Source organism: Ambystoma mexicanum, chromosome 13 (assembly GCF_040938575.1).
Source record: "Ambystoma mexicanum isolate Mex_15411 chromosome 13, UKY_AmexF1_1, whole genome shotgun sequence".
Classification (NCBI taxonomy): Eukaryota; Metazoa; Chordata; class Amphibia; order Caudata; family Ambystomatidae; genus Ambystoma; species Ambystoma mexicanum.
In genome coordinates, this window is record NC_090938.1 from 740,997,546 (window position 1) to 741,012,387 (window position 14,842).

General features: G+C 46.5%; 1 protein-coding gene across 3 annotated transcripts in view; it reads right to left on the minus strand.

Annotated features, from left to right (window-relative positions):
• The window catches only part of LOC138521875 (E3 ubiquitin-protein ligase TRIM39-like), a 498,159-nt gene that overhangs the window by 127,208 nt on the left and 356,109 nt on the right, over window positions 1–14,842 (minus strand). For all 3 annotated transcript variants that reach the window (XR_011283148.1, XR_011283149.1, XM_069635032.1), the window contains exon 2: window positions 7,111–7,206. Coding sequence is in view for 1 of the 3 variants with exons in the window: in XM_069635032.1 (XP_069491133.1) it covers window positions 7,111–7,206 (96 nt within the window). In the remaining 2 variants the exon portion in view is untranslated. The remainder of the gene's footprint in view (window positions 1–7,110; window positions 7,207–14,842) is intronic.

Below are 14,842 nucleotides of genomic sequence, written 5' to 3' on the forward strand. Positions count from 1 at the left end.
GTTGGCATGTTAGGATTTTTGTTTTAGGCCATGGTGTATGCTCGTGGGGCTACACTATTTGGAAGGTATGTTGGTCTCCTTTGAGACGTGGTTAGTGCTCAGGTGTGGCAGGCTTGAGGCCAGGAGTGGCATTTCTGGCAAAAGGTGGTAGGTTAGGAGGGTTTTGATGGTAGTTTAGTTTTAATTGTCCATGTGGCAAGGTATGCGCTTGGTGGTGGCAGCACTGAGACCTCGGTGTGGCAGGCCGGGGTAGAAGGTGTTATGTTTGTTTTGATTGTAATCCTAGCATGATGGTGGGTGTATTCTGTTTCTTGTGGTTGTTGTTAAGGAGGGGGATGTGTGGTATCCTGGTATGATGGTGGTGACTGGCTGTGTGTATGCAGGGGCCTCATAGAATGATGAGGTGGAGCTTGGAGTGTGGGAGGCCTGGGGATTCCACAGAGGGTCGGTTGGGACTTGGAGTTAGACGGGGAACCAGGGCAGAGGCTTGTGACCTACTCTCCTACCTTTTCATAACTATACCTATGTAACTAAGAAGAATAAAGCCTGTTCCTTTTACACTAACCTGAGTCAGCCTGGTTCCTGCTCCATGTCATCCCTGACTCAGATACTTCATTTGGCGACGAGGATCATGAACCTGAAGCAAGATATGGAGAGTGAAGGAGAACTGAAAAGGGAGTCCTGATGCCCATGTACCTGTCTTGGCAACGGAAGATGAAGTAATCCTGGAAATGGCTGTGGCATCAGGCAATAGTAACCCATCCATGAAAACCATGGCATTAGGATGGGGACTAGAGTGGCTGAAGGAGATTGGCAGCAGGAGTTTTGCCATTTTATGCCAGGAGGCCATAGAGCAGCAGGACTGAGTGACAGATGCAGATTGCCTGGTTCCTGCTCCATGTCATCCCTGACTCAGATACATCAGTAACCCTTAATCTAACCCCAACCCTAGCCCCAACACCTAACCCAACCCTAACCCCTAACCCTAATCTAACCCCTAATCTAACCCTAGCCCCAACCCTAACCCCACTAATTTCGATGGATCCATCAAATTATATACAACGAAATGGCTATTCGATGGAATGGAATTTCGTTGCATATAATTCGATGGTTTGGTATTCAATGGTTTGGTATTAGATGCTTTGGTGTTCGATGGATTGACCAGATACCGTATTAGATGTGTTCCAATTCTTCTTTATTAACATTCTCAAATACTCAAAGTAAATGTCAGATTTACATGTTTGGAAGGTACCAGTTTGCCCTAGGAGCCAAAAGTAGCTCCTGGTAGCTGTTGGTTTCAAGCTAACCAGGCCTTACTATGCTAGAAGCAAGATCTAAATAGCTTTCAGCTCCCCTCAATTTCGAAGCCTGCCTTTGCATGAAATGAAAAGCTGGAAAGAGCAATTGAGCTGAAAGCACCTAGGTGATGCCATCCAGTTGGCAGCGGCGACGTGCATTTCAGAACCTAAGGTGAGTTTTCCCAGTGAGGTTTGCGCCTGGCTGTCACTCCCTCCTGTACAGGGACGAGGCATGCAGCAGGTCACTTGCAGATCTCTCACGAAGCAGGACAATTTGGTGTGGCTGTTCTGCTCAGCAGCCTGCATGCCAGGGCACCGCCACATTGATACGAAAGTCACTGCGCCAAAACATGCCGGCGCCTAACAGTCCCTGCGCCTGTCGGCTGTGCCCTAACTGCAGCGCCGAAATATCTGGCGCAAGAACAGCCGCGCTAAAATATCCTGCTTCGTCTGGGTGTGCCTTGCTGGTGGTGTGGTATTGCTTTGTTGCCATCAAGTGGAAAAAAGTGTGAATTGATGTTACACAGACTTGCTAAGCATTATATACCGGATGATGTGAGGGTCAACCTCTGCACAGCAACGGAGGACCACTCCGTTACCAATGATAATGCCGGACACCGGTGCAGCGGGTAGACACGTCTTTATTTAACTTAACACTGAGCTCCCCTTTCACCCTGAAATCCCTCCCTAGCCCTGCGTCACTTCCTTCCCCGCTTGGCCCAACGTGGCTCCTCCCCCAACCCAACAACAGCGATGGGCTGTGCTACCGTGCACAACATTACATCGCCCCCCTTTTTAACACAATAGGTAAACATTTTACCCCATCTCTTTAATCGGTCATTGTGGTTTTATGCAAGATCGCTGAGGGTGTCTCTCTTATCCTGGCGCTGCTGCTTCCCCTGAGTCTGAGCTATTCCGGTCAGCTCAGGTGGGGTAACACGGGTGCGTGTCTTCACCTGGGCATTTCCTGAAATGCGAGGTGTTTAATGTGATTGTCTTGCGAGACCCTCCTTGTGTCATCAGCATCGTTCCTCTCTTATGTGTTATGACAAGCCGTTCAGGGGCAAAAGTAGGATCTTCCTTCTGACTTCTAGGTTATTGCACTACCACCTGGTCTCCCACCTCTATGTGGTTTACCATGGCTCCCCGCCTGGCATCAGCCCTGTCCTTCATTTTCTTTTTCTCCTCCCGATAACGGGCCCGGGCCGGTTCTAGTGAGCTCTTGGGGAGAGCAATCGGGCCTTCTGGCAGTCGGGTACGTACTGCCCTCCCAAACATGAGGTCAGCAGGACACACTCCCGTGGTGCTGTGTGGGGTGTGTCAGTGAGCAGCTGGTATAGGGTTTGTTCGAATGGGCTATTGGTAACGTTGGCCTCCTGCAGAGATCGTTTGATGTTTGCCATGAATCGTACTGCTATTCAGTTGGCTTGTGGCCATAATGGTGTGATCCTCCTATGCTGAAAACCCATATACCTTGCAAAATTTGCAAAGTCCTGACTAGTAAATGGAGGACCATTGTTGAATTTGATGACTTTGGGGATTGCATCATATGTCGAGAGCATCTGATCCTGCACAGGTATGACACAGGTGGCAGATGTGGACTCAATCACCTGAAGGAGGGCATGGTGGTCCGTGATGACTGAACGCTTTTCCGTAGAGAAACAAATGAAAATACTCACAGGCCCACACAAGGGCCAGGCTCCCTTTCTCGGCCTGCAAGTATGCCTACTCCGTGTGCTTGAGGCTCCGGCTGGCGTATGCCACTGTGTACTGGTTGTGTGGATTATCCTGGTCCTGTTGTGTCAGAATGGCACCCAGGCCGACTGGGCTGGCATCCACGACCACCTCTGTGTTTCTGTCAGTGTGGAAATAAGCCATGTCCCTCTGCCTTCGAAATGCTATTACGGATGTTCTCAAAGGCTTCCTGGCATTCCTTTGTCCTTTGAAATGCCTGGTCACGTTTCGTGAGGTGTCTGAGAGGCGTACTAATGGTGGCGTAGTCCTGCAGGTATCTTGAGATGGCTAAAAAGCCAGAGGAACGAGCGTAGCTCAACACATTCTGCGGTCTCGAGGCGGTGTTGAGCGCTCCTACTTTGTCATGGTCAGGTCGCATGCCTCGTTCAGAAAAGAGGTGTCCGAAAAATCTTAATGAGCCCTTGCGGAACACTAATTTGTTTTTGATCATTGTCAGCCCCGCCGCCTCAAGCGCTAAACATACCCGGTGCAGAGCGGCATCATGTTCCACTGTGGATCTTCCAAAGACCAGGACGTCATCCGAGTAATTTAAGCAGTTAGGGATGTGTTGTATGACCTTATGAAATTCATCCTGAAAGATTGTGTGCAGACGATATTCTGACAGAGTCGTTTATATCAGAATAGGCCCGTATGTGTCACAAATGTGGTGATGTAACTCGACTCAGGGACAATTTCTAGCTGGTGATATCCCTTTGTGAGGTCTAGTTTCGTGAACACCTTTGCTCTGTGGAGTAAGTGAACCATGTCTGTGATTCGAGGCACCTGATGTCTCTCTCTTTGTATCGCCTCATTTGCCCTTCTCATATCTACACATAGCCGGATTGACCCTTCGGCTGCTTTTTTGGGGACCGGTACTATGGGGGATACCCAGGGCGTGGGCTCTATGGCGGGTTCAATGACGTGTTGGTCCAATAGTTTTTTGAGTTCGTCCTCCACCTGTTTCTGTATGTTGACCGATATGCCCCAATAGTGTTGGGCTATCGGCTTGACGTCGGGGCCTATATGAAGTTGTATTTTGCAGTTTCTGAGCTTTTGCTGAGCCCTTTAAACAGTTTTGTGAATGTCCTTTCAATGTCCAAAAAGAGGTCAGGGCGCCCCTCTGCAAGAAAGAACATGGCACGATAACCTGTCCTCCTTTGAACAAGTGTATCAACAGCAACCCCAGACACGTGTTTATGCTTAGTCGGGGCTCATCAGGTGGGGCTGTGCCTCTCTGAGCACAGTGAGCAAAGGGTCCACGTCTGGATAACCCTAGGTAATTTAAGGTGACCCGCCCCAAGTTCCTTTTACTTTAAAAAGAGGTCAGGGCGCACCTCTGCATGAAAGAACACTGCATGATAACCTGTTCTGTGGGAATGTACCCACTCAGTCTGCAGCCACATGTTTTACCTCACTGTACCTTTCACAAAGGAGGAATATCCATTTGCATATCAGTCTTTGTCCCACCCACTTGAGCAGTCCAGCACTGAAATGCTAGGCAATCCTTAGAACAAGAGTACCAAACCAACAGCAACCCCAGACAGATGTTTTCAACTGGTAGGGGACGTGTACCAGCCCCACTGTCTACTGCGGTCTTGAAGCTGAGGAAACACCCACTGTTGGTCTCTGTCTTGAGCACGTGGAGCTGGAGACGTGCTGCATGCGCTTTGTGTGAGCACACTGCTGAAATTACCCATCTGCATGGCAGGGGTGTTGTGGACCCATACAGGTAGATGTCTATGGTCGATGGTTAGCTTTGGGGCTGTGGGAGCCTGTTGTATGCCTCCTGACTTAGGGAGTTTACCATAGTCGATGAGGAACTCAGCGGGGATGTCATTAATGTGCATGATCAGCGTTGGGCTATGCTCCTTAGCCACATAATTGTTCAGTGTCCATATGTAGCCCTTTTTCCTCTGATCATCTTTGGACGATACAGAGTCACTGCTTGGCACGGATCGTACTTCTACGTAGCGGACATGTCGCCTGGAGCGCCACTGTCTGTGTCCGTCAGATGCTTGTTGTTCACTGCAGGGGTATGATATGGTGCTCTTGCGGTCATCCAGCCTGTATCCTCTTGTCTCACTTCCAGTCCCGGCCTCGTGTGAGCTTGCCTGCGTGGCTCTCCACCTCTCTTACTATGGAATGGCATCCACAGCAGGTCTCTATGCTATTGTTCCATTATCTGTAACTTTCGGGTGACCCCGTATATCTCTGACCCCCATTTATGCTTTTTGTTACTTTCATAGGACGCCCCATGTCGGATTTCCAGCTCATCCACCTGGCTGTGGATGTCTAATCTCTCCCACCTCCAGCACTTCTCCATGTACTCTCAATGGATGTCTTGTATCTCTGTCCTCCAGCTCTGCTCCCTGTACTCTCAGGGGATGTCTCGTATCTCTCCCCTCCGGCTCTGCTCTCTTCTGCTTTCCCGCCTTGAATCAGCTGTTCTGCACGCTCTGCGCATTTGCGGTCCCTACTTCAGCTGAATCTGTGTTTCACCCGAAGGTAAGCCACTGGGGCTCACATCTCCAGCATTGGCCCCAATATCATGCCAATAATTTAATTCTGTGTGCGAGCGCTACTGTTTCTGAATTGTTTGCCGTGGATGGAATGCTCTGCATAATTGAAGTGCTTTGTTCACTATGGTCACGGAATGCCGTTTGACCGTTTAGCACTTGTTTTTTTAACCTGGTGCCTTATAATTCACGGGCACCTCTGTTTCATCCCATATAGCCCTGTGGCACTCGGCCACTTCCAAGATGGCGGCTCGCTTACTGCATTGAATCCTGCTGCGTTGACTTCCTTCAGCGAGCCCTCCCCATCGGCTACTTCGTTTCCTTCTTCAACCAATGGGGGGCACCGGGAGGCCGGAGCCGGCCCTTGCTCAAAGGCCTGCATCTAAGGCCTCTGTCTGCTCCATGTCCGCTACCAGAACACTACTTGAGGTATTTTCTTGTCACCCCTGCACTCGAACTTCCTTGACGCTGCAACCTCACTCTACCTTGGAATCTGCACTTCCATAACACTTCCTCGATAACTATGGGTACATTCCCTACTCTTGGCACGTTTCTAAACTCTTGTGCCTCAGCCCCCCTCTCTGCTTGTCCCCCATGTTTGCACCTCTGATTACACTGCGTGTTCACACCCACTTCTAACTTCTGTATCTGGGTGCTTTTCAAATTTGGCTGTGTTTTCATGCATTTAGCTTAGTTCAAATTTGGCTGCATTTTCATGCATTTACCTTAATTCAGATTTGGCTGTGTTTTCATGCATTTAACTTAATTCAAATGTGGCTGTGTTTTCATGCAGTTTGCTAAGTTGCAATTACCTTTATTGCCTATCCTTACCTCTCTTTCTATCCTTTTTCTCTAACTCCCCCCAGGTTGCCTGTATGCTTGCCTGTTGTATCTCGCCCCCCATGTTGTTTGCTTAGATGTCTGCTTATTTAAATCCCTCTTCTTGCTGTTCCCTCCTTTCTCCTCTCCCCCCTTCACTGTATCCTTAGCACTTACTCTATCAGAAATGTCGCCCAACCTGTATGATAGCAGCTTGTTTGTCTCCCCCCCTCACTTGTTTTTTCCTCCCTCTCCCCCTCCAGCACTATCTGAATTGTTGTCAGGCCTAGTAGGATAGTTGCTTGTTTTGTTCTTCTTTCTGTTCCCCCTCCCCCCCACCTCTTGTTAAATTCCAGCACTACCAAAACTGTCATCAGGCCTAGTAAGGTCGCCGCTTGTCTGTCTCATTCTCCTTCCCACATCCCCCCCCCCCTCCTTATCACTGTCAAAAGCTCTTGCACTATCTGAAATGTCGCCAGGCCGAGTATGATAGTTAATTTGACATTCTTAGTGTATCAAGGACTTATAAGAATGTCACTGTATTCTCCCTTGTTCCCTCCCTGCCTTGCAGCGCTTTGAAACACACTGTGTATAGGCGCTATATAAATAAACAATTCAATTCAATATTCTTGGGGGATGTCTCACATATCAGCCATCCAGCACTGTTCCATGGACTCTCGAAGGCACCCTCGTGCCTCTCTGCCCTGAGCCTCTCTACACATATATGAAGCCATTGCTCTCACCTCGAGCTCGGGTTCTTTCCTGCTTTCTTCCTCTACCCACTCTTGCAGGTCCTTCAGTTCTTTTTTCAGATGCTCCATGTGGCTGTAAAGTTTATCCTAAAAGAATAAAACCAGTTTTAGTCAAAAGATTTCCTGTAAATAAATAATCTACACAGACAACAAGACAGAAAGGTTCCAGGACAGCCTAGCTTGTTACCTACACCTGTATATAGTCTATGAAGAAAGCCCCTGAATTTTCTCTTAAGCACACTTACAGTCTATAATGTATGCTCCCTCATACTCCTAGGTGCTCCCATAGGCTAATGGACAGTCTATAAAGAATGCTCTCTCAGACTCCTAGGTGCTTCCACAGGCTAATGTACAGTCAATAAAGAATGCTCCCTCAGATTCCCAACTGCTCCCATATGCTAATGCATTCTATAAAGAATGCTCCCTCAGACTCCTAGGTGCTCCCATAGGCTAATGTACAGTCTATAAAGAACGCTCCCTCAGGCTCCCAACTGCTCCCATAGGCTAATGTACAGACTATAAAGAATGCTCCCTCAGACTCCTTGCTTGCTTCTCCCAATGGTTAATGTATAGTCTACAACAGAGGTCTTCAAACTGTGGGGCGAGAGCCCAGCATGAAATGTAAAATGTAATGTTAGATTGGTGGAAATGGGCAGGTGCGGCTCACAGGGTCGCACTGGACCATAAAACTGTCTCAGGCACCAATGAAAAGGCAGCCCGCAGTTGCAAATGGATATTCATTCCTTTAGACACAGACTGTTGGAATAGTACCCAAGGGGGTGTTTTTTGTTAAAATGTAAGCAAATTGTGATATTTAAAGAATTTTCATTCAGCAACAATGGTCAAAACTACCAGCTGCATAGTGAAGTAACTCATCAAACTGGCCCATATTGGCTAAAAAAGTGGCCTTTTTGACTGGCCTACACTATAATTTTGCATTTTTGGTACGGGCATTGCCCTATAGGCCAGTCCGAACCTGGCGGCTCATCCATAATGGGCGAGGGGGCGTCCACCCAGTGGCCCCCCCACCCATTACGGAGGAGCCAAGGAGCCAGCCCAGTGAAACACTGAGCACTCCCTCGGCTGCTTTTTCCAGCTCAGGGAGTGCTCATGGGCTGGCTGAACTGTCAAAGGGAAACACTGTTTCCCTTGGACAGTTCAGTTCCCCAGCCATACATGCTCACTGAGCCATGCAAGGTTGGGGGCGTTTTGCTTTGCCAGCCTTGCCCAGCTCATTGGAAATGCTGACTAGGGCACTGCATGTCTGTATGTGAGAGGAGGAGCTCCTGCACCACCTCGCACATACGGACAGAGCAACCTGGAGCAGGGCATTTCAGCACCCACATGCAGGCCCCTGCAGAAGGTACGTTTATGTTGATTTATTTTTTATTTAAATATTTGTATGGATGTGTGTATGCTTGTGTTATGAGTGAGTGTATGATACAGTGATTGTTGTGTGAATGTGTGTGTTTGTTTCGGTCCGTTGAGCTGATTTTGGCGAGTGGGGTGAAGGAGGGTTATACCACAAAGGCATTTTAAAAATGCCTTTTTTGCCCAATCCCATACTCACCTGCCAAAATCAGCTCTCCTTCTGAGGCGCTGTGGAGCCCAGGGGACAGGGATGGGATATTTTTTTACTGGATATCTATCATAGAGGTCCAGTCAAAAATATCATGCTTTCCCCCTTGGCCCCCCAGCGCCAATTGCAAACTGTTCGGATTTTTTATAAAGTATGCTCTAAAATGCAACATTTTAATCCATTATTTTTAAAAAATTCATGGGGGGATCCCCCCGAACCTTCTTGATTGGTTCGAGCTCCCTCGCTGCGCTCAGTCGCTATGGCATTTTTGTGGGAAATATTTATGCCCCTCCACTTAAAATATTCACCAGCTCGCACTGGCCCTCGGGCTGTGTTGGGAACGGGGTGGGGGGAGCCCAGGGACTGTGGTGGGAGCAGGAAGGGCGGGAGCACTGGGATAGTGGTGGGAGCAGGGTGGTGAGAGCCCAGGGTCTGTGGTGGCGTGGGGAGAGCCCAGGAACTGGGTAGGAGTGGGATGAGGGAGCCCAGCGACTGTGATGGAAGCAGGTTGGGGAGCACAGGAACTATACTGGGAGTAGGGTGCAGTGATGGCGCGCAATAGTTCATAGCCATTTGTACATACTGTCCATTTGGCATTTATGGGGGGGGGGGCTTGGCCTGCCCCAATTTTTGCTCAGGGAGGGCCCAGGCCAAAAAAGTTTGAAGACCACTGGTCTATATAGAATGCTCTCTCAGACTCCTAGGTGCTTCCATAGGCTAATGTAAAGTCTATAAAGAATGCTCCCTGAAACTCCTGGCTGCCCCCATAGGCTAATGTAGTCTATAAAGAATGCTCCCTCAGACTCCTAGCTGCTCCCATAGGCTAATGTACAGTCTATACAGAATGCTACCTCAAACCCTAGCTGCTCCCATAGGCTAATGTACAGTCTATAGAGAATGCTCCCTCAGTCTTCTAGCTGCTCCCATAGGCTAATGTACATTCTATAGAGAATGCTCCTTCAGTCTTCTAGCTGCTCCCATAGGCTAATGTACAGTCTACAGAGAATGCTCCCTCAGTCTCCTAGCTGCTCCCAAAGGCTAAAGTACAGTCTATAGAGAATGCTCCCTCAGACTCCTGGCTGCTCCCCTAGGCTAATGGGCAGTCTATAAAGAATGCTCGCTCAGACTCCTGGCTGCTCCCATAGGCTAATGTTCAGTCTATAAAGAATGTGCCCGCAGACTCCTTGCTGCTCCCATAGGCTAATGTACAGTCTATATAGAATGCTCCCACAGACTCATGGCTGCCCCCATAGGCTAATGTAGTCTATAAAGAATGCTCCCTCAGACTCCTAGCTGCTCCCATAGGCTAATGTACAGTCTATACAGAATGCTCCCTCAGACTCCCAGCTGCTCCCATAGGCTAATGTGCAGTCTATACAGAATGCTCCCTCAGACCCCTAGCTGCTCCCATAGGCTAATGTACAGTCTATAGAGAATGCTCCCTCAGTCTTCTAGCTGCTCCCATAGGCTAATGTACATTCTATAGAGAATGCTCCCTCAGTCTTCTAGCTGCTCCCATAGGCTAATGTACAGCCTATAGAGAATGCTCCCTCAGTCTCCTAGCTGCTCCCAAAGGCTAAAGTACGGTCTATAGAGAATGCTCCCTCAGACTCCTGGCTGCTCCCCTAGGCTAATGGGCAGTCTATACAGAATGCTCCCTCAGACTCCCAGCTGCTCCCATAGGCTAATGTGCAGTCTATACAGAATGCTCCCTCAGACCCCTAGCTGCTCCCATAGGCTAATGTACAGTCTATAGAGAATGCTCCCTCAGTCTTCTAGCTGCTCCCATAGGCTAATGTACATTCTATAGAGAATGCTCCCTCAGTCTTCTAGCTGCTCCCATAGGCTAATGTACAGCCTATAGAGAATGCTCCCTCAGTCTCCTAGCTGCTCCCAAAGGCTAAAGTACGGTCTATAGAGAATGCTCCCTCAGACTCCTGGCTGCTCCCCTAGGCTAATGGGCAGTCTATTTTTTTTTTTTTTTTTTTTTTTTTTTGATGCTGCAGTTTATTTGAAAACTTTTTCATCATTTACTTGATTTAGAATCGGTTTTTAACTTTTGTTTGTTTAGTTCGAGTATAGAAGATAGGAAGAGAGCAATTGTGTAGGTGTACTTGTTGTTGTGGCCGCTTAGGAGAGCGGTCCATCTTTCTTGCGTACACATTTGTGTCGATGAGAGTTGAAAGAATGCACCGAATTCTTTGCGTTGTGTGGCGAGTTCGTTGCATTCCATTACGAGGTGAAAAATGGTTTCCTCGATTTTTTGGTCTTTACAGAACCTGCAGTAGTTGTCTTCAGGCTTGATCTGTCTTTTTGTGTATAGGTATGCTTTTGTAGGAAGAATGTTTAGGCGAATTTTTAGGAATGTTGCTCGAATGGTTTGGTCTGGGAAGGTTTGCAGGTACGCCGGTGGTTCGTGGATTCTCCTATTATCTTTTGTGCATTGTAGGTTCTGTTTGTAGGTATTTTTTTGTTGAATGGTCTTTATCCAGTCGTTGTGCAGCAGTTTTGTTTTTGCGTGTTGTGGACGAAGTGTGAGCAGTTCTTCTGTGATATTTTCACTATCCATTTCTTTTCTCATTGTATCTTTCCATTTTTCCAATATTGTCGTGTTGAAGGTGTTTTCTTTGTGTCGAAGTATTTGAATTGCTGGAGTTTTCCCATCTGTCAATATTTTCCGAAAAATGTCTAGTCTTTTCCATTGTACGACTGATTCGATTGATTGAGTTGCCAGTTCGTAGCGTATTCTTGGCATTGGAAATGTTTGCGGGAGTCGAAGGACTTTGCGCCAAAAAGTCGCTTCATATTTTGTCCAGTTGACTCTCTGAGCGTTCAACATTGCTTCGGTACCGTAGGTGAGAATCGGAATATACTTGTGTCTGTAGTAGGAGATAATTGGCTTAAAGGAGAACTTGCCGTATTTTCTGTGAAGGAGGCAGCCTTGTCTTGATAGAGTTTGAGATGTTTGTTCGATTTTGTCTATCCACTGCTCTTCTGATTTTGACTGGTTTATTGTGATCCCTAGGTATTTGAACGATGTAACATTTTCTATTTCTGAGTTGTCGATCGTGAAGATATATTGGTTTGTTCTTTTTTTTGATGGTTTGGTGAGGGTCATTGTCTTTGTTTTTTCCGTGTTGATCGTTAGTTCGTTTTTTTTCATGTAATGGCTTAGATCTGCTAGTGTCGTTTGTAGCCCAGTCGGTGTTTTGTCTAGTAGCACAATGTCATCAGCGTATGCCATGATTGGGACTGGGATCGAGTTGATTTTGGGGGGATTGGTTTTATGTGATTTTAGATGTTCTTCGATATCGGCAGTGAACAAGTTGTAGAGTGTCGCTGCAAGAGGACAGCCTTGTTTAAGTCCGTTTTCTGTTGGTATGGCAGATGTTGTAGCTCCTTGTCTCGATAGTCTGACTTTTATCGTGGTTTTTTAATACAGCAGGATAATTGGTTCTAGGATATCAGATGGACAGTTCCATGTTCTAAGTTTCGACCATAGTTTTTCGCGTGAGATTGCGTCAAAAGCCATTTTTAGGTCAATAAATGCTGCGTAGATTGTCGAGTTGGAGTTGATGGCTTCATGTTTGATTGCTTGTAGTAATATCAGGTTGAGGTTTGTTCCAACATTGGCCGTGAATCCTGTTTGTCTGGTCGAGAATTTATTGTTTTTTATGGCCCACGCGGTGAGTTGGTTTAGAAGTACTGCTGCAAATAATTTTCCTAGCGGATCGAGCAAAGCGATCGGTCGGAAGTTTTGGGGGTCTTCTCTAGGGCCTTGTTTGTGGATTGGTACGATTACTGCTGTTCTCCAGGAGTTTGGTATTCTGTGCAGTTTGTTGATCAGTTTTGTGATGTGACACAGGAGGGTTGCCCAAGCGTTAGGATCTTCTTTGATTATGGCATTGGATAGACCATCAGGGCCTGGGGCTCTGGAAGTGTTGAGTTTGTTGATCAGGAGGATGTAATCTTCAAATTCTGCGTGTACTTTCCATGTTGGGTCTGTTATGGGTTGTGTGTTCTGTTGAACCGTTTCTCGTGATGCATAGATGGTAGTGAAGTGCGTTATCCATTTTTCTTGGGTTACGTTAGCTGTAAGCTTCTGCTGTTTTTGTTGATTGTCATTGAGTAAGTTCCAGAGTTCTTTTGTATTGTGGGATTTGTGGATTTTCAATATGTTCTCTGCATCTGCCTGCTGAATGAGGCTTTTTTGTGATTTAGTCCAGTTTCGATGGTTGTTTTTCAGAGTTTTGATCTGGTTTGGGATATCGAGCGCTGGGGTTTTCTTTATCTGTCTTATTGTCCGATTTAAGGCTTTTTTCCTTTCGGCAATTTCTTGGTTGTAGAAATGTCGATGGTCTTTCTGCGGGCGATTTTTACTGGTTTGTCGGAACGGAATTAGGATCCATTCGTAGTCAATTTTTAGAGCATTTGTCAGACTTGTCTGTAGGAATTTTTCCGGTAATGAGGCTAAGGATGCTTGTGGGATTCTCAGTCTTGTTGTTGTTCCGTTTAGTTCTAATAGAGGAGATGGTAGCCCCGTCTCTATTTTTTCCAGTGCCGCTTCAGAGTGGGCGGTAAGTTGATTATGGTCGCTCCTATCTGTTAGTATCGTCTGCACGTTTGTAACTGATCGGTGAAGTTTTTCAGATAGGAATATATAATCGATGATCGCATGGGATGAACCTCTGCTCCATGTTGGTGTATAGGGTTTCGAAGTGTTCCCTTGACTCAGAAGGAGTAGGTTGCGTATCGTGGTTTCTTTCATCCATCTCTTTGCGTTTGCCGATAGGTCTGAGTGCTTTAAGAGGCCACCGTTCTTATCGTATAGTTTGATGTTCAGATCGCCACATATTATTACTTCCGATGACGGATGTTTAGTTGTGGCCTCATCGACTGAGATGAAAACTCCATCTAGGAACATATCTGTTGATATTGCTAATGGGTTCCAATAGAGATTTAGGATTAGGATTGTTGAGTTGTCTTTCTCTTCTCGTTTTTGCTGGTTTTTTGTATATATTATTGTGGTCAGTTGAATCCAGGGGTTTATGTTTTCGGAGAGTATTACTGTGCTGTGAGGGTTTATCTTGATTAGGGTGAGTAAGCCTGAAGCGGGTCTTCCTTGTTTTTGTACGATAGCTGGGTTTAGGAGTGTGATAAAACCATCACATGCTGGTGGGTCGCTGAGCCAGGTTTCTTGGAGGCATATGAATTGGTATTGCTCTAGCTCAGCAGCTGAGTCCGTAAATAGATGGAGATTTCCTCTGGTGTTCCATGAGCACAGTGACCACGTAAATCCATTGTTCGTTAATTGTTATGAGTTAGAGTTCATTGAGTATTCTGTAGATTCTGTTTCTGAGAAGGTGGTTTCGAAGTCATAGATTCTTCTAATTGCATGGGCATCTTTGTCTGGTTGTTGGCTTCTTATTGAGTCTTCTATAGATTCAATGTCTGATGAAGGAGTTTCAAAGCTTGTTCTGTTAGGTTTGTTATTTCTGTTTAGGTATGCTTCTTCTGAGGCACGATTTGAGTTTCTGTCGTCAGTTGCCTGTTTTTGTTTCCTTTGGTCGTTGTTTTTTCTTTCGTATCTTGCTGTTGTTTTATATTTTGGTTTGCTTGGCATTCTTGTGGATGTTGAGGCCCAGCATGAGAAGCCCAAATTGTGCAATTGTCTTCGTGTTGATATGATGAGTTCTTGGTTATTGGGGTCCGAAAGCTCTATGACGATTTTATCCAAGTTTCGATCGTCTTTAAAGGTTATCAGATCAAGGTCTTTTGTTGTGAGTTTTTTCAAGCAAGGTATTACGCCAAAGAGGCGTAGTAGATTTGTTCTATTTAGGATTACCGGTTCCAGGTTTTTATTTGCATTTTCAATGTGGATTTCATATATTTCATTTTGTCGTAGTGGATTAACAAATGTTGGTCGCATCTGGGTTTGTTGACTGGAGTCTTGTGGTGTTGTTGTTATCGAGATCGACGAGATGGGGTCGTAAGCTTCGTCTCTGGTTGTGGATATTGAGATGTTTTCCATTGATAGCATCGAAATTTCTTCTAGGGAGAGTTCAGTAGAATTGTCTTGATTTTGTTTCGCATGTTGATCAAGGATTGTGGTATATTCATCGATTATTATGTAACTCGTCTGGA